This window comes from Lynx rufus, unplaced genomic scaffold (genome assembly GCF_022079265.1).
Source record: "Lynx rufus isolate CCGP_SWC_20201006 ecotype Redwood Valley unplaced genomic scaffold, mLynRuf1.p SCAF_2, whole genome shotgun sequence".
In the NCBI taxonomy this organism is placed as follows: Eukaryota; Metazoa; Chordata; class Mammalia; order Carnivora; family Felidae; genus Lynx; species Lynx rufus.
Window position 1 is genome coordinate 129673080 of NW_025814834.1, and position 20253 is coordinate 129693332.

The 20253-nt window shown below is 35.2% G+C and overlaps 1 protein-coding gene across 3 annotated transcripts in view; it reads right to left on the reverse strand.

The window, feature by feature from the left end:
* The window catches only part of STXBP3 (syntaxin binding protein 3), a 55399-nt gene that overhangs the window by 14800 nt on the left and 20346 nt on the right, over nt 1–20253 (reverse strand). For all 3 annotated transcript variants that reach the window (XM_047082927.1, XM_047082929.1, XM_047082928.1), the window contains exons 5-11: nt 19179–19257; nt 17750–17850; nt 13618–13772; nt 8518–8608; nt 5347–5471; nt 2750–2845; nt 2558–2615 (exon numbers count right to left, since the gene is read on the reverse strand). In XM_047082927.1, coding sequence (XP_046938883.1) covers nt 2558–2615; nt 2750–2845; nt 5347–5471; nt 8518–8608; nt 13618–13772; nt 17750–17850; nt 19179–19257 — 705 coding nt within the window. The remainder of the gene's footprint in view (nt 1–2557; nt 2616–2749; nt 2846–5346; nt 5472–8517; nt 8609–13617; nt 13773–17749; nt 17851–19178; nt 19258–20253) is intronic.

The window sequence follows — 20253 nt, forward strand, 5'->3', positions numbered from 1 at the left end:
CTTATGAAGTTAAACATATATTTACTGTATGGCCCAGCAATCTCACCCTTAATTGTCTACCCAAGAGAATGAAAACATCTTTTTACACAAAACCTGAATGTTTTATAGTGGCTTTATTCATAATTGCCAACAACTTGAAAAAAATTTCAATGTTCAGCAAGATGGGAATAGATAAACACAGTGGAGTACTTCTAAGCATTAAAGGGTAAAACCACTGTTACAGCTAACATGAATGTCAAGTGCATTATCGTAAATGAGAAAAGTCATACTGTATTATTCCATTTAGATGACATTCTAGAAAAGGCAAATCTACAGAGACAGAAAACAGATTAGTGGTTGCCAGGAGATCAGAGTTGTATACAGAGGTTGTCTACAAAGAGGCACAAGGGAATTTGGGGGAGGTGGTGGAACTATTCTATAACTTGACTGTAGTTATATGATCATATGAATTTGTCAAAACGAATAGAATTTTATACCATAGAGAGAAAACTTTACAAATCACTTAAAAATAATACATAGAATGGGTTTAACAGCATACTGGACACAAAAGAGACAGAAATAGGAGACTCAAAGGTTAACAGAAAATATTCAATTAAAGTAGAGAGGGAAATATGGGGGGAAAAGAACAGAATGTAAAAGATGTGGAATATGGTAAAAAAAAAAAAAAAAAAAAAATCTCTAAAACACAAGTGAATGGAGTCCTAGAAGGAAAGGAGAAAGATTAGGACAAACATGAGGAAATAATGACCAAGAATTTTTACAAATATGATGAAAGTTATTAATCAGTGATTTAAGAAGCCCAACAAACCCAAGGAAGATACATATTATATATATATTATATACATTATACACATTATAGTAAGAAATATGATGGCTAAATTGTTAAAAATCAAAGATAAAGGGAAAATCTTTAAAAAGCCACTTTATCTTCAGGAAGATAACATGACAGCTGCTTTCTTTAATATAAAATATGGTGGCCAGAAGGTGATGTTTTACAATCTTCACATTGCTGAAAGGAAAACTGCTAACCTTTCATTTTAAATGCAGCAAAAGTGTAGCTGAAAAGCTTACAAAACAAAGATAACCTCAGATAAAACAAAAATTGAGAGAATTCATCTGGCCCTTGGAAAAACTGAAGAGTTATAAGGAATAAGTAACAATACATCTCATAAATATGAGGGCAATAAAAAGTCTATTGAGAATTTAAATAATAACAACTTAAGTTTATAAACATGTTAAAGTAAAATACACGACGATAATGGCACAAAAGAGGAAGGAGGAAAATGTAGTTAAACTTTTACAAGGCTCTTGAATTCTTCAGGACATGGCAAAAGTATACTTTAAGGTAGACTGTGATAATACATTTAGTAATACCTAGCATAATGACTATAAAAAGGATACTAAAAGATAAAACAAATTTATATTGGAGATAAAATGGAATCATTAAAAAAAATACAATACATAAAGGTGACAGAAAAGAAAAAGACAAAAGGACAAAACAAATAGAAACAAGATGGTAGACATAAACTCAACTATATCAATAATTATATGAAATATTTATGGACTAAACATTTCAATTAAAGACCAAATTGTCTGGGTACCTGGATGGCTCAGCTGGTTAAATGTCTGGCTCTTGGTTTTGGCTCAGGTCATGATCTCACGGTTTTGTGGATTTGAGCCCCGCATCAGGCTCTGTGCTGACAGTAGGGAGCCTGGTTAGGATTCTCTCTCTCCCTGACCCTTTCCCACTTGGGCGTGTACGTGCACTCTCTCTCTCAAAACAAATAAACAAACTTAAAAAAACTATTTTAAATGTATAAAATTGAAAAGGGTCAGGCTAAATTTTCTTTATTCACAGATGATATTATTGTGTACTCTTTTGGAATGATGGAAATGTTCTCTATTTTGATTTAGGTGGTGGTTCCATATATATATACGTATATATATATATATTTATGTGTGTGTGTGTGTATACATATATATATGTAAAAAGTTACTCAGTATACACTTAAGATTTGTGCACTTGGGTAAATCACACCTCATTATTAAAAAATCCAACAAGAATGCATTGATGAAATTGACTAAATGGCTTTTTAATTTTTTAAAATATTTTTTATTTATTTTTGAGACAGAGAGAGAGAGAGAGAGAGAGAGAGAGAGTGTGTGTGTGTGTGTGTGTGTGTGAGCACAGGAGGGGCAGAGAGAGAGGGAGAAACAGAATCCGAAGCAGGCTCCAGGCTCTGAGCTATTCAGCACAGAGCCCGATGAGGGGCTTGAACCCACAAACCAGGAGATCATGACATGAGCTGAAGTTGAACACTCAACTGAGCCACCCAGGCGCCCCAAATGGCCTTTTAAAAGTAAACTCAAAAGAAACAAGACAGACGAAATGTTGCCAACTGTTGAAACTAGGTAATGGGTACATGGGAGTTCATTTCTTCTACTTTAGTGTGTGTTAGAAATTTCCCAAAGTGGAAAATTAAATATTTAAAATACACATTTTAAACAAACTTTAAAATTCACCATCATTAGTTTGAATGTTAAATAAAATTCTTACCTTTCCTTCTGTTGCTTTCTTTGTTGATGAAATTTCCTTCATTAGTTTGGGAATTTCCCTGTCAAATTTGAGAAAATTATTTAGATTTCTAAGATCTAACTCTTTACAGAAATATATTAACATTACAAAATGTACTTTCAGGTACTTAGTGCCTAAGAAATATGGAATAAGAATTAAAATGGGTTCACATACTCTAATACAACTGCAATATGCCGATGTCGAATTCTGACCCAGAGGTCATCATCTTCTTCAAGGACGGCCTCCTTTTCTTTCCCATCTGTTTTGTATCTACAAGCAGACAGAAATATAAAACTTTTGTATTATCTCCCACCTAAAGTGGAAGAAACATCTTTACAAACAATAATTTTAAGACATAGCTCAAGAAACTGAACAATACATATATATATTCAATCCATTAATTTTAGGAGGATAATGAATATCTACTCAAAAGTAAGGCATATTGGTATCCTTACATTCAAAATCAAAGTTGTATGTCTACCAAGACATTTTTGCTTTCAAATGTTAGATTCAGCTATATTAAAGAGTTTTAGCTCAGCAAAATGGTACTTTATGAAATATTAAACATTCTACAATCAACTCTAAGAACAAGACTGAATTTATATTAACAATGTGTTCTAATTGCTTAAAATACTATTTTGATGTGCTAATAACCATCAGCACAACTATTAAACACCTATTAAATGTCACCCCTAATGTAGCCTATTAAATACTGAAGGTGTTTCAGTTCACATTTTCACAAACATGTATCCAAGTATATAAAATCATAAACACGTGTCATCTGTTTCTACATTCTTCCCTAATCCTATAACCACATCTCCAATGAAGAATGAGAAAGGATATGAGAGAAAAACTAACGCAGTCATAAAAAATTCTGATTGCCTTAGTAAGTCCTACCGAGGTGAGTAGAAATTCAAGAGGTTCATGAAACTACTCAAAATGGGCTTCTTGACTGCCTCCCCAAATGTAACATCTCCCTTCTTTTTTAATGCAGATAGCCTCCTTCCATCTATAGTGCTAAGGAGATTCAATCATCCTTGGAACTGTCAATTTCCTGAGCCAAGATTAGGAAGTACAGCTTTGAACTTTCCCAGCTCTAAAATGCAGATAATAAATATAGATTTCTACTATATGAATATAATCCCACTTCCATAGCTCCAAAAATTACAGGCCCCACGTATAAAACCATTTACCTATGCAGTCTTAATTGCAAATACCCAAAGGTAGAATAAGAGCTTAATCAGAAGATACATTAAGGACACAGCAGCCTATCTGCCATTTAAAATGTAACTTTGTACTTACATAATTCTTTTAACCTTTGATTTATAAACAAAGATTAAGACAGCAAGCCTGACAATACTAAAAGATGATGACAACCCCATTTTAAAAGTACATTTAAAGAAATTACCAATTTAAAAAACAGAGTATGGATACTTTGAATTTCCTGCTTTGTACTGTCTCCATTAACAATTGTAATGGAGCACAAACCATAGGGAGTTCAAGCTTTCATCTCATTTTACCCCTGGACTTTTTTGATTCATAAAAGGGAGTATTGCTGGTGTTTTTGTGTTTTTTTTGTTTGTTTAATAGGTCTCTCCCTTACTCTTAAAAAAATTAAAACTTTCTTTCCTTGCCAGCAAATTTAAAGGGGATAAATATTTTAAATACTAGGTTAGAACTGCCTGAAATGTCTGCAGCCAAGTCCTTCAGTGTCTATTAGTTTCATTCCTTTCTAATCTCTGGAGCAGTGCAGGCTTACAGACCTAAAGGACAACAGAGGTAAACAGTATTATTCTCTCCTGAAAATTCTCAATAAACTGTTTGAAACTACTTTTATGTTAGAAAAATAAGCTATATTGATTTCTCTACATCACCAGATGTAATATAAATTACAGGAAGGAAATTCAGAAGCCAGGATTTGACCAGAATGCAAATAAGCATACAATAGAAAATACATACATATATACAACAGAAAAAAGATCTTTTTAATTTATTAAAATTACTGAAGTAATTTACATAAAATTTCAGAAAACTAATTTTCATTTTTACTACTATGCTCAAGCAGTAAATCTTAGCTGAAAAACGCCAATTTGGACTTAGAGATTATGATATCAAATAACATGTAATATACATATGCCTGTACATATATATATACACTCATAATGACTCAAAAAATACAGTAAAATGGTTCCCTAATAGAAAAATTATTTCACTTTTCATTTAGCTATTTGGCCTCACTTTTAAAGTAAATATGCTTATATCAGAGTTAAGTCAATAGGTACTAAATTAGTTAAGACTATGTCTATTCTCAATAGCTATCCTATTCAGTTTTCCAGTATTCTAATCTTCTTAAAGATATTATGTTAACAAGACATACACACAGATACCTTTGGGTGGCTGATTCAGAATAATTACAGCCTAATAAGTTTGAATATGGTTTCCACTTCAATAAATATAATAGTGGGCCAGGTATTTACTCTTAACATAAGCAAGAAGCCCAAATTCCACCGGTTTAAATGTAGCTTTGTTGTAGACATAGTTAAGGAAGCAACTACATCAAAGAAGCTTCAAAGCAGTCAAATTACCCATTAACTTACAAGGTCAAGGTATTTTTTAATACACTATGATTATAGGGGTAAAAGAATAATAAAGTTTCTGAATAACAAAGTTACAGGGGCATTAGATTTCTGGTGCCTACACAAATCATTAAATGCTCATATCCTATATGCTCTTTGTATATGCCCTTTATATGCCCTTCAAAATATACTTGCTTGTATGTATCATTCTCAATTGGCAGTAGATCATATGCCATTGCCTGAAAGGTCAGTTCATGCAGGACAGTGGACACAGGATCAAAGCCACGATCAATTATTATGAGCTGGGAATGAGTTTTACCCTGGAATAACAAGATAAAATTATCTTCAGAAACTTCAATTTGTGTGAACACCTTGTTAGTATCTCAGAAAACAAAAGCAGACTTTTCCTAACTTCTGTCTCATTCTTAAGAATGTGAAGTTCTATTAAAACAGAAAAATTGGAGTGGCACAATAGGGGAAAAACCAAGACTACAAAACTGAAAACTTATAATTAAGGAGCCAAACTTGTTATTACAATATTGTGAAAATTTGTTTTAAAAAAGTAACATCTGCCTTGCACTAAACCCATTTTCTTAGGAATTTAGTTCCATAAACATTAAAACTGATATAAATTATGAACAGCAGTCACTACTTAGGCTCTTTGTATTACTCATGTGCTAAGCAAAAAAATATATATTACTCAATTCTTATAGCAACCCTATGAGGCAGGTATTATATCTCCACATGACGAAGGCATTACAGCTTAAAAGTCAGCAACCTGACTAAATGACATAGCTAGTAAGTAGCAGAATGGAGATTCAAACCCATGTCAGTTTCATTCCATGCCTATGCTCTTAACCATTATGCTATTTAAAAGGATTATACTGATACCAGCTAAGATGGCAAATCAAAATGAAAGCCTTGTTATCATTAATTCACAAACAGCAGTAATTATTAAACAGTGAATAACAGTGCTAGGAAAAGTATTGTTAATACTAGTATCTTTCATATGCTTCATTTTAGAAAATAATAAATTATTTGGATTATTATTTAAAGCAGTCAGAAATAACTACAACTCATTAGATAAATATTTCCTATTTATTTACATATATCAGATATAAGTAAATTACATGAGAAAGACCTTTAAAAATTGTTTTATTTAACATTTACTCATTTAAACCTTGAGACAGTATGATACAGTGGTTAAGAATACAGGCTCTGGGGGCGCCTGGGTGGCTCAGTCGGTTGGGCGGCCGACTTCAGCTCAGGTCATGATCTCACGGTCAGTGAGTTCAAGCCCCGCGTCGGGCTCTGTGCTGACGGCTCGGAGCCTGGAGCCTGTTTCAGATTCTGTGTCTCCCTCTCTCTGACCCTCCCCCGTTCATGCTCTGTCTCTCTCTGTCTCAAAAACAAATGTTAAAAAAAATTTTTTAAAAAAGAATACAGGCTCTGGAATCACATAGATCCAGGTATCAGTCCAGTCTTGACCACTTTCTTGCTAAATGACTTTGGACAAATTGCTTAACTTAAATATCTCAGTATTCTCATTTGTAAAACAAAATATAACCAGAACCTCTGCTGTACAAGATTATTGTAAAGACTTAATGTAGGGGCACCTGGGTGGCTCAGTTGGTTAAGGGTCTGACTTAGGCTCAGGTCATGATCTCACGGGTCGTGCATTTGAGTTCCGCATCAGGCTCTCTGCTATCAGCACAGAGCCCACTTTGGATCCTCTGTCCCTCCCCTTCCCCCTCCCCCCCCCCCCGCCTCTCTCTCTCTCGAAAATAAACTTAAAAGAAAGAAAAAGATTTAATGTAGTAACACCATAAAACACTTAGTGCCTAGGATTTAGTAAGCCTTCAATACATTTAAGTTATAGGTCCTCAAAAATACAAATAAGAAAAAGATGGTGCAATATAAGTGTTATATCAGGGCTTGGGGTTATGACAATACGTGGGAGGAAGTATCATTTGACCTGAAGAGTCACGAAATGCTTCAAAAAGAATGTGACACTTCATCATGTTCTCAAATGAAGGAAAAATACCAAGCATTTGAAGGATGTATAATTTCCCAGGCAGAAAAATGGAAAGCACAAGTTTGTTTTTTTGTGTGGATCTTGCCGTTTTTTGTTTTTTTTTTCATTGAAATCATAAAGGAAAAAAGGATATTTACTAACATACTGACAAAAGGATATTTACTAACATACCCATCATGTATCTCTTCCTGCATTCAACATACATTGACTATTACTATGCTACACACTGAGCCACTGTCTTCATCACTACACCAGAACAGCTTTCACCAGACCTCTAGCAACTCTTAAAAGTTGTAAACTAACATTATATCTAAGCTTATACCCTCCTAATCCAGTGCAGGTATTTGTGAATTTCCCTGTTTCACTATGCCTCTGCCAAAGAATCCTGTTATCCAAGCAACAAACCCCTTCTTCCATCATGTTGTACTCATTCTTTAAGTTCAAGAGCCTCCTCCTCTGGGATGCCTTCCAAGACTCCAGTTAGAAGATTAATCCACTGCCTATGTTCCCACTACATTCTATGTATTATTTTTTTCATTTCACTTATTAAAGAACACTGTATCAGTGGTTTCCCTTGCCCATCTCCTCTTCTAAACTGTCAACAGTTTCTTCTGCTCATTTAATATGGCTTCCGAGCCCCCTGGCCCCACCTCCTTCAGTTTCCTCAGACTCTTCATTTTCCAACGCAAGCCTAAATGCTGCTATTCTCCAGGACTCAACCTCAGTCTCTGATTACTTTATACTGTCTTCATAAGATAATAACAGCTGCCATTTATTAAACTCCTATATGTGCTGAACATGTTAATTCACCTATTTTCATGCCAACCAAGCAAGCTATATGTTTATCGCATCCATTTTATAGATGAAAATACAACTCAGAGTAAATAATTTGTATAAAGTCACAGAGCTAGCAGTAAGATAAGAATAACTATTAAATGTTTACTCAGCAGGCATCATTGTAAGAACTTTAAAAGTAATAACTCATTTAACCCTCTACTTTACAAAATAGGTATCCTTATTATCCCCATTTTACAGTTTAAAAAACTTAAGCACAGAGAAGTTACATTATTTGTCCAAACTAACATATCTATGAATTAAAAATGGCAGAACCAGGAGTTGGACACAGTCCTTACTTCAAAACTCTTATCTTCCCCACTAAACCACAACATTATTAAGGTTCCCTCTACCATCTATATTAATTATTCTTAAATCAATACTGGGGATCTATATCAATGATTCCCAAATCAATGCTGGAAATGAACAATTTTTTTGGTTTATGAAGAAATAAGGCAGACTTTGTTCATAATCACTATTTGCCTTTTACACATTACCTTTATTAGGCTCTTTTCATCAATCTTGTAGTAGTTTTCAAGTTTTTTTTCAACAAGCTGGGCAAGCTTACTGGCATTATCTAGAGGTTTACTATAAGTGGAAAAAATGTTCAAACAATTATCCTTCTTTCAAAACACATGTTATAGTAACATAAAGCTGAATTCTAAAATTAAACCATGCAATAATTTATTAATTTAAAAGACTTTATAAACACAGAAAAGTTCAAATAATACATCAAATATAATATTATACCAATTTGTCTGGATTTTACAAATGTAAACCTTATCATATGTGCTTCAAATTTTCTTAAAGAAAATAATATATTATAAATAAAACTGCAGGTCCCTTTATTTCCTTCCCAATTCCTAATCTTCTCCTCTACCTCTGTCCACTTCCAATAGCAACCACTGTCATGAATTTGGTGTGTATTCTTCCTGTCAATGCTGTTATATATGTTTACTATTTTATATATGTTTAACAGTATATGTTATATATGTTTGATATCTATGTTGACATACACATATCAAATTTACTCACTTTAGTTTTACACAATTTTCCATCATATAATTATATTGGATTCTACGTATTCATCCCCTTAAAGATGGACTTTAAATTTTTTTTTTTTTTCCAACGTTTATTTATTTTTTGGGACAGAGAGAGACAGAGCATGAACGGGGGAGGGGCAGAGAGAGAGAGAGACACAGAATCGGAAACAGGCTCCAGGCTCTGAGCCATCAGCCCAGAGCCTGACGCGGGGCTCGAACTCACGGACCGCAAGATCGTGACCTGGCTGAAGTCGGACGCTTAACCGACTGCGTCACCCAGGCGCCCCTAAAGATGGACTTTAAAAAAAAATTTTTTTTTAAGGTTTATTCATTTTTCAGAGACAGAGCATGAGTGGGGGGAGGGGCAGAGAGAGAGGGAGACACAGAATCTGAAGCTGGGCCCAGGCTCTGAGCTGTCAGCACAGAGCTCAACGCAGGGCTCAAACTCATGGGCTGTGAAATCATGACCTAAACTGAAGTCAGATACCCACCCAGCCTCCCCTTAAAGATGGACATTTAAATCATTCTCAATTTTATACTATTTCAAACAAAAGTGAAACAAATATCTTTGTAAATATATCTCCATGTATGTTTTTCTACATCTAAAAGTATAATTGCTGAATCATGAAGAACATTTTTACTTTTCTAGATACTAGCATGTTACTCTCCAAATGAGTTGACCAATTATCCTTCCTACTAGCAGTGTGAGATTTCCCAATGTGCTAACATCTAATTAGCTTTCCAGTATAATCTTTTGCATAAAGTCTTGTATATCAGTCTTCTAAAATGATAAAATCATAGTTTAAATTACAACTTCATGACCAGTGGCATTAGCATAACTTCTAAATCTACAGGGAAAACTTCTGTGAAAGGCTCCTCAATTAGCACACCAATCTCAAAAATCTCACTGTGACGGCTTCCAAGAGTGAAAGACTCTTTAGGTTTTATACCTTAAAAATAAAACAGCAACTATAAAGAAAGAAAAATTTATTACATGTTTAGCTTTAGAGTATTTTCAAAAGGAAATAATTTTATGTCAGAATTATACTTTAACAGTCCGTAAGACATAAAGGAATGCTTTGAGAAACTACAAGTAGGATTTTAATGTAACTTAAATATAAAGTACATGAATTTGAAATTAAACAGCTCAGCCAACAAACATGACACATGCAAATGTTTAAATTAAAGAAACTTTTAAAAAAGAAATGAGTGATAATACTTACTAGTAATACCATAGTATATTTACTACTACCATTTTACTAGTGTCATGTACTATCCCGAATGCTTTACAGAGTTCTAACAACAACTTAATAAGGTGGGTACTATCATTCCCATTTCATAGATAAGGAAACTGAGTGCAGAAGGGTCACACAGCTAGTAATTAGCAGAGATTACATAAAACAATATGGATGACTCTCAAAACATAATGTTGAACAAAGAAGGCAGAAACAAAAATTTCATATGATTCCATTTTTACCAAGTTCAACACCAGGCAGAACTAAAATACATGTTAAAAGTCAGGATAGTAGTAACCTTTGGGGAGAAAAAAGGGGGTAGTGATCAAGAAGGATCATGAGCAGAACCTCTGAGATGCTGTTTATGTTCTATTTCTTGACCTTGGTAGGTTTAGAGGGATATGTTCACTTTGGAATGATTTATCAAGCAATATATATATCATTTATGCACTTTACAGTAAATTTTTATTTTGTTATTATTTATTAAAAAAATTTTTTTAATGTTAATTTTTTTTGAGAGAGAGCACGAGCAGGAGAGGGGTAGAGAGTGATAGGGAGACACAGAATCCAAAGCAGGCTGCAGGCTCTGAGCTGTCAGCATAAGAGCCTGATGTGGGGCTCAAACCTGTGAACTGTTAGATCATGACCTGAGCCAAAGTCAGATGCTTAATGACTGAGCCACCCAGGTGCCTCACAGTAAATCTTATTTTTAAAAGAAGCAAATAAATAAAGGTACACGGTATTAAAGTCAAACTTTAGCTCTTTAAAAAAAAAACAACAGGGGCGCCTGGGTGGCGCAGTCGGTTAAGCGTCCGACTTCAGCCAGGTCACGATCTCGCGGTCCGTGAGTTCGAGCCCCGCGTCGGGCTCTGGGCTGATGGCTCAGAGCCTGGAGCCTGTTTCCGATTCTGTGTCTCCCTCTCTCTCTGCCCCTCCCCCGTTCATGCTCTGTCTCTCTCTGTCCCAAAAATAAATAAACGTTGAAAAAAAAAAAAATTAAAAAAAAAAAAAAAAAACAACAGAAAATCTATGTAAAATGGCCACTGGGGGGCAGCTTGCTGGCTCAGGGTGGAACATCTGACTCTTGATTTCTGCGCAGGTCATGATCTTGCTATTCTTGAGTTTGAGCCCTGCTCTGACAGCAGGGAGCCTGCTTGGAATTCTCTCCCTCTCTCTCTGCCCCTCCCCCGCTCATTCACACATGCTCTCTCTCAAAGTAAATAAACATTAAAAAATAACACTCAGATCAATGAAATAGAATAGAGAACCCAGAAATGTACCCACAAACGTATGGCCACCTAATCTTTGACCAAGCAGGAAAGAATATCCAATGGAATAAAGACACTCTCTTCAGCAAGTGGTGCTGGGAAAACTGGACAGTGACATGCAGAAGAATGAACCTGGACTACTTTTCTTACACCATACACAAAAATAAATTCAAAATGGATGAAAGACCTAAATGTAAGACAGGAAGCCATCAAAATCCTAGAGGAGAACGCAGGCAAAAACCTCTTTGATCTTGGCCACAGCAACTTCTTACTCAACACGTCTCCAAAGGCAAGGGAAGCAAAAGCAAAAATGAACTACTGGGACCTCATCAAAATAAAAAGCTTCTGCACAGCAAAGGAAACAATCAGCAAAACTAAAAGGCAACCAACAGAATGGGAGAAGGTATTTGCAAATGACATATCAGATAAAGGGTTAGTATCCAAAATCTATAAAGAATTTATCAAACTCAACACCCAAAAAACAAATAATCCAGTGAAGAAATGGGCAAAAGACATGAATAGACACTTCTCCAAAGAAGACATCCAGATGTCCAACCGACACATGAAAAAATGCTCAACATCACTCATCATCAGGGAAATACAAATCAAAACCACAATGAGGGGTGTCTGGGTGGCTCAGTCAGTTGGGTGTCTGACTTCAGCTCAGGTCATGATCTCACCGCTCCTGAGTTTGAGCCCCATGTCAGGCTCTGTGCTGACAGCTCAGAGCCTGGAGCCTGCTTCAGATTCTGTGTATGTCTCTCTCTCTGTCCCTACCCTGCTCACACTCTGTATCTCTCTCTCTCAAAAATAAATAAACATTAAAAATTAAAAAAAAAAAAAAACCACAATGACATACCACCTTACATCTGTCAGAATGGCTAACATTAACAACTCAGGCAACAATAGATGTTGGCAAGGATGCGGAGAAAGAGGATCTCTTTTGCATTGTTGGTGGGAATGCAAGCTGGTGCAGCCACTCTGGAAAACAGTATGGAGGTTCCTCAAAAAACTAAAAATGGAACTGCCCTACAACCCAGCAATTGCACTACTAGGCGTTTATCCAAGGAATACAGGTGTGCTGTTTCGAAGGGACACATGCACCTCCATGTTTATAGCAGCACTATCAACAATAGCCAAAGTATGGAAAGAGCACAAATGTCCATCGATGGATGAATGGATAAAGAAGATGTGGTATATATATACAATGGAGTATTACTCAGCAATCAGAAAGAATGAAACCTTGCCATTTGCAACTATGTGGATAGAACTGGAGGGTATTATGCTAAGTGAAATTAGTCAGAGAAAGACAAAAATCATATGACTTCATATGAGGATTTTAAGAGACAAAACAGATGAATGTAAGTGAAGGGAAACAAAAATAATATAAAAACAGGGAGGGGGACAAAACAGAAGAGACTCATAAATATGGAGAACAAACAGAGGGTTATGGGAGGGGTTGTGGGAGGAGGGATGGGTTAAATGGGTAAGGGGCAGTGAGGAATCTACTCCTGAAATCATTGTTGTACTATACACTAACTAATTTGGATGTAAATTTTTAAAATAACTCATTAATTAATTAATTAATTAATTAATTAATTAATGTATTTATTTATTTGAGGGGCACCTGGGTGGCTCAGTCGGTTAAGTGTCCAACTCTTGATCTCAGCTCAGGTCATGATCTCAGGGTTCATGAGTTTGAACCCCATATTGGGCTCTGCACTGACAGTGTGGAACCTGCTTGGGATTCTCTCTCTCTTCTTTCTCTACCTCCTCCCCACTGACGTGCTCTCTCTCAAAATAAACATTTTTTAAAAAGTGCTTGCAAATTATACCAAATTTAAGCTCTGAAATTTAGTAACGGGGGCTATTAGTTGCTTGGAAATTTCAACCTTAAACTTTAAATCTGCTATTTGAACAGCATAATTTTACATGGAGTTTGCAAAGTAAACCCTGCAAACCAATACACTTTAGCACAGAGATATTACTTACCTCTATATTGGAGATCAAATAGAAAGCATAACATATACAGACAGTATTGAGTGTTCTACCTTTTATATCTTACTCCAGGGTTTTCATCCAGGGTAGCACATACTGTAACTATCTGCTCAGCCATTGCTTCCATAACGGCATCTTTTCCATTTGCATTACTAGGGTCCGGACTGTAACAGTAATAGAATGCATCCGGTACATCAAGAGTATAAACCTAAGTTAGGCCCCCCCCAAAAAAAAATAAGGTCATACTGTGTCAATTGGTGATTTGGTTTAACACACACACACACACACACACACACACACACACACACACACACACACAGAAAAATGTGGCTATTATTTGGGACATTAAAAAAATTACTTGCTTAACCATGCTGTTTCCTGAGACCACTGTGTCTTTACCTTAATCAAATCTCATTTTCTCTCAGTCATCTTGATTTCATCATTTCTTTTCCCACTCTCCTTTCCTGCTTAGTCTACCTCTCTCCTTCATTTCTTGTTTCATACTGTACTATTTGTTTCTTACTACCTGTGCAACAGATGAAGGAATTTGAGGTAGGCAAACTAAACTAAAAATCTAATACCTGACACAAAGAAATACAACAAAGTCAAAGTTGGTCTATATATTTGACATACATTAAAAATCTTAATCTGTTAGAGAATAACCTAGAAATTTTCCATAGTTGATATGTATCTTCAATTCTTTGGTTTATATTCTTCATGTCCTTAAAATAGAGATATGTTTCCCAAAAAGACACAGTATTGTGCCAGACATAGTAATTGGTCTAATCATAGACCACACTGAAACCTCAAAGACACATTTTTTCAACTAACAAAAACATTTACTTATGTGCAAAGAACTGGATTAGAGGGGCGCCTGGGTGGCACAGTCGGTTAAGCAACTGACTTTTGATCTCAGGTCAGGTCATGATCTCTCCATTCATGGGTTCGAGCCCTGTGTCAGGCTCTGTGCTGATGGTATAGAGCCTGCTTGGGAGTCTCTCTCCCCTTCTCTTTGCCCCTCCCCCGCTTGTGTATGTGTGGCTCTCTCTCCCTCAAAAATAAATATTTAAAAAAAGAACTGCATTAGAAATTTACTATTATTATGTTATTTGAAGAGTACAAAAGTGAGGCACCTGGGTGGCTCAGTCGGTTTAGCGCCTCTTGGTTTCAGCTCAGGTCACGATTGCACTGATAGTGGTATCAGCTCTGTGCTGATGGTGTGGAGGCTACTTGGGATTCTCTCTCTCCCTCTCTCTCTGCCCCACCCCCACTCATACTCACGCAGTCTCTCTCTCTAAATAAATAAACTTTTAAAAAATGAATACAAAAGAAGAAGCTCTTTTTCTAGGGTTGGGAGTTAGTTCTTCATTAAACCAATTTTTATTTTTTTTAAACAATGATAACAATCTCTCTTAGCCTAGGATGATGTATTGAGTGTAAAAGTAAGTATGTAATAAACATCACATGCTAAATTATTGCATTATGAATAAACCTGCTTATGAAAAGTTTCCTTTCATTGTACATTCATTTCTCTGAACATAACCAACAGCAGCAGGCTGCACATGGATTCAGATTTAGCCATAGCTAATCCACTTATGTCTGTGTTGCTCAAAATCTTGGCTATTATATTAACTGCCAACAAGCACTTCTCTTAGTACACTATTACACTACAGTAGATGATATTATCTGTTCAAAAATACTTACTGCCCCTCCCTAAGGGCCTCTCCCTATAAGAGTATACTTCCCACTCACTAAAGTCAGCCTTGGCTATGGGTATTCGAACATGAGTAGAAGTGACACGTGCTACTCCCCACAAAAGCTTTAAAAGCCATTGTGTGTCTCCAACATTTCTCTTTTCCTTCTGCTATGTCCCAGACAAGGGCTAGTCCTTCAGCCTCAGTTCCGGAATGAAGAGAATATACAGCAAAGCCCCAGACAAACCACAATGGACAAAAATATGAGAAATAAACTTGGCTACAGTAATGAACTGAGATTTAGGGAGTTATCACAACAGTTTAACCTAAGCTAATACTCCAATGAACCAAAGAGAATATTAGAGCTTATTTTCATTCTATTCTCACATTTCTTCCATTCTTCCATTTCCCTCCTCTTCCTCTCCACTTTCCATTACCACCATACATGTTCCTTCAGACCATTACCAAATATTTTCTTCAACTTTATGACCCACAATCAGCTCCTTAAATAAAGACTCCTCCCACCCCCTCCACTTTCATCTACTTTTTTTGCTAATCTACAACTGGCTTAGCTCTATTTCTACCTAAACACCTCCCTACTAACTACACCAGACTCTTTGTACTCTGTAAGATCCACTGTAATCAAATTTCCCTACATTCTTAAATGCTTTCCCTCTAATTGCCTTAATGTATATGTGATAGCACTAATTATCTTAAATCCTGTAAGAAGTAAAGCAAGAGGTTTCTTTAATCTCTTGGACTCATAAATTCAGGAGTGAATCAACCTCCTTCCTCTCCATGCAACCTCTAAATGTGTTTAATGTCCATCCAACTTGTCTTCTTTGGAGCACTATCCCATCTGACTTTGCATCTGGCAGACAGTATCCACTGCACAAGACCTTGATAAATGCTCACATAGGCCTTTGCTCTTAGCTCAAAGCACTTAGTAGTATTTCCTTTATATCTTCACTTGCAAACAAAGTTGAAAACATTTTCACTGTAATTTCTCTGCAACAGTTATAGTTACTTAGTAAACTCTCAGATGCTTATCAAGGAAATAAAAGCAAAAACTTCTTAGGGGAAAAACAAACCAGACAGGACCTTAAATAATCACATTTTGCAAAGACACAGTAAGAAGATTCTCATGAGATTTCTCTATATAGACAAAAACAAGTTATTCTCATCACCAATCAAATTGGTCAGATAGCTACACAAATCTCTCCTTCAAATAGAGCAACTGCAGAATTTTGATGAATTTTGAGGCTAAAACTATATTTACCATCTGTACAGCAGATGCTCTGGATCCGTTTATAATATTTATCACACTACTATTCATATCCCACATCATCTAGAAAGCCCATTTCACCCTATTTTAAACTTACATATCACATTAAAAGGAACAGGCCTAAAGTTAACCTTTGGCAATAGTGTAACGTTAAACAGATATCTTAAAATTTTACAATTTGGATTATAATCTTTCTTTGCCCAAAATAGCAATAGCTTAAAAGAAAAATCTCTTGGGGTGCCTGGGTGGCTCAGTCAGTTAAGCGACCACTTCAGCTCAGGTCATGACCTCATGGTTTGTGAGGTCGAGGCTGGGAGAACCCCGTTTAGGATCCTCTGTCTCCCTCTCTCTCTGCCCCTCCCCTGCACTCTCTCTCTCTCAAAAATAAACATACATTTAGAAAGAAAAGAAAAAGAAAAATTCCTCTTCTAGGACCCTTATTTCTCTTAAAATATTGACCTTATAGTTCCAAACAACAGTAAACTATTAGAATTCTATGAAATGCTAGAATCCAAACACAGAGAACAGAGCACAACAAAGTTGAGCAATGCACTAGCTGTGTGATCTGGGGCAAGTTACTTAACTTCTTTGATTTCTCCATCTTTAAAATGAAGACAGAATTACCATCCATTCATAGGACTATCATGAGGATTACATGAATATATTTACGGAAAATATTTAGGAAAGTGTCGGGCACATGGAGAATACTACATAGGTGTTTCCTATCACCATCATTATTATTAATTGAAGGATCATAACTATTCCAAAGTCAAAATGAATTTTTAAAACCCTTCATTTTATAAATTAATGCAATCTATATAATGTTATAGAAAAAATTTGTTGAAGAACATTTGTTTTAACATCACAAATGGTTACAGAAGCTAAAGGTTATTTCTTTTGAGTCATCTAACATTGTGTTCAAAATCTTTTCATTTCATAATCTAATAGTTCTGTAAAACTTGACATACACAGCACTTAGTGGCAGCTGTGAAATTTAAGCTCCACTTTCATAATGTTCTGTTCCAATTTATGCTCCTCTCCTTTCCTTCATCATGAGAAATGTTTATTTGTGGATCATTCAAAATTCACCAAATACATAACATATAAAACCTCTTTAAGATATACCTTATTAACAATAAGTAAGCTCATAAAACCAAAATTTTAAATCCATTATGAACTAAAATTAAAAGTAAAACAAGAAAGTACCTGAGATTCAAGTGGAATGAAGGAAATATTTATTTCTTTACATCTTCTTATTGATTTGGAGCAAGAACTCTTAATTTTGTTAAAGAGACTATCAGGGCAAACTGAGAGGGGGGGAAAAATCAAAGCATGTAACTCCATCTAAATTTTTATTCTTTGGAATAAATCATTTTAACATGCAAGAATATTTATTTTTTACATATAATTAGTGACTTTCACAAAGCAATTTACTATGAGGACAGAGACAATATGTAAATATTTTTCTTCACTTTACAGAGCAAATGTATTCTAGCCAACAGGGCTGTAACAGAAATTCCATTTTCCCCATTCATAGGCACCGTAACTTATGATTATTTCCTTAGAGAGCTGCTTACACAGCAAACTAAAATTGTTAGGAAGGAAAATCAGATCCAAACTCATGGCTTAATAAACTTTCATAGGACTTTCAGAATTTCTTAGGAATTTATACTGCTTTTCTAAATGTGGCACTAAGTGCAACCATCCCACACAAATTGTTAGTTTTTCCTTGTATCTCAAGACCTTCTCTAATGTCAGGAAATCCTGAGACTAATCCAGAGCCTGTTCTCTCCACCCTCCCTTTACCTGTCTATATCTCTATTAAATCTAGGTTGGAACATCAACCATTGGGTCCTAGTGTCTTTTAACATGATGTTCTTTAGCCTCAAGATTCCTTAAGTTAAAAGAGGCTTCACATTCATTAAATTTTATAACTTCTATAAACATGAATTTCTGTGTAATACAGTTATTTAAAACACAAATACTTATGGCATGACATATTTAAAATGGAAACTATTACTAGGCATGAGATAAATAATAACTTATAGGAAAAACAATATACTGCTTAAAATGAATTTCTAATAGCACAGACTAAGACTACACTTAGATGAACAGCATTTTTATTTTGCAAAATAATTATGTAAGATATAACATAAAGCAGAATTATATGTGTGTCTGGACCTCTCTGTGATGCTTTTGTTTAGCTGCTTTCTATATGAACATATGGCATTGCAAGAGAAATGTGACAGATTCTCTCCATTAATATTTGCCAAACAGATGGCAATTTCTCCAGTACCCTCCCAAAGGGTCTTATTTTTGATTACATAATCAAATCCCCAATTAAAACTTAGATTTAAAAAAGAATTCCTCCTTCATCAGCATAAAATTTGAGATACAGCTCTCACTACCAACCCCCCACCATTGTATACCAGCAAAAATGACTGGTTCAGAATTTAATTTTCTATCACTTTAATATGAATTAAGACAGATATGATCTTATATTTTTAGATTTTGTCTAATCTAATTAGAACAAGCAATACATAGAAAGTCTTAATATTATAATAGTACTGTAAGAAATACTTTATAATTAATAGGATTTTAAACAATGAAGCAATACTTTTACAAAGCTACTTACAGTCAGTGAAGTATATATATGCTGCTTTGTATTTGTTCTCGGACTTACTTGCAAAATCACGTAAAAAACATTCTACAGACTTAAAAAAGGTTAGATGTTAATACACATTTAACAAAATACTAATTTAAATGTGTTAGCTTTTGAAATAACTAAGATTATTCTTTTTCGATAATAAAACAAAACCTTAACTATCTCAAAGTTTACTTTATAAGCTGATTTTTTTAAAATGCTATGTTGTCTAGCCAGTAACAGCTAAAAACCTAAGAAGTAGTAAGGTAATATGTATAAACAGAGTACTGTTTTGGCAATGAGAAGATCCAGGAACGATCCAGTGACTGGGAAGCTGAAGCCACATAGACCATTAGAAGACAACAAATCAAGGAACTGAAAAGCCAATAAGCATACTGGAAATGTTATCTACCTGGATGATGAAAGCATTGTGACTGTAACTGGGAAAGTGCTGAAGAGAGTGACAGTGAGCTAGGAGTAAAATTGTTAAGGGATAATGAAAGACCCAGAGGTTGGTAGATGACAGCAAGGAGGGGAATGGCAGGTAATAAAGTCTGGTAGTTCTTGCATGCCTCAGTGCTGGTAGTTTTAAAGATACAATGATCTAAAAGCAAAAATGAGGAATACAGAATGTAATGATCTCTCCTCCATCTGTTCCTTTTTCTCCTGGAACTCTAGAACTATTTCTGTTAGACCTCATAGATCAATCCAGCAAGTCTCTTATCTTTCGCCCATGATTTCCATGACTTTGGGTTTTTTTGTTGTTTTTTGGGTTTTTTTGCTTTGAGATATTCCATTTTAACTCGGCTATTAATTCAAATTTCAATAGTGATTATCCTCTTATGCAATTAATCATTTAACGGAGAAATCACACACTTTTGAACTTCAGGAAGTTTTTTATATGCTGTACTAGACTCTTCTTATGTGTTATCATTTTTCTGTTCAGTTCATCATCCTTCTCTCTAAGCAGCTATATTTTGTATTTTCTTCATTCTTACTGAACTTCCTCTTTCTGGCAGCTTGGCTCACTTAGATGTGTTGATGCTTTCCTTTGTTAACTCACTGA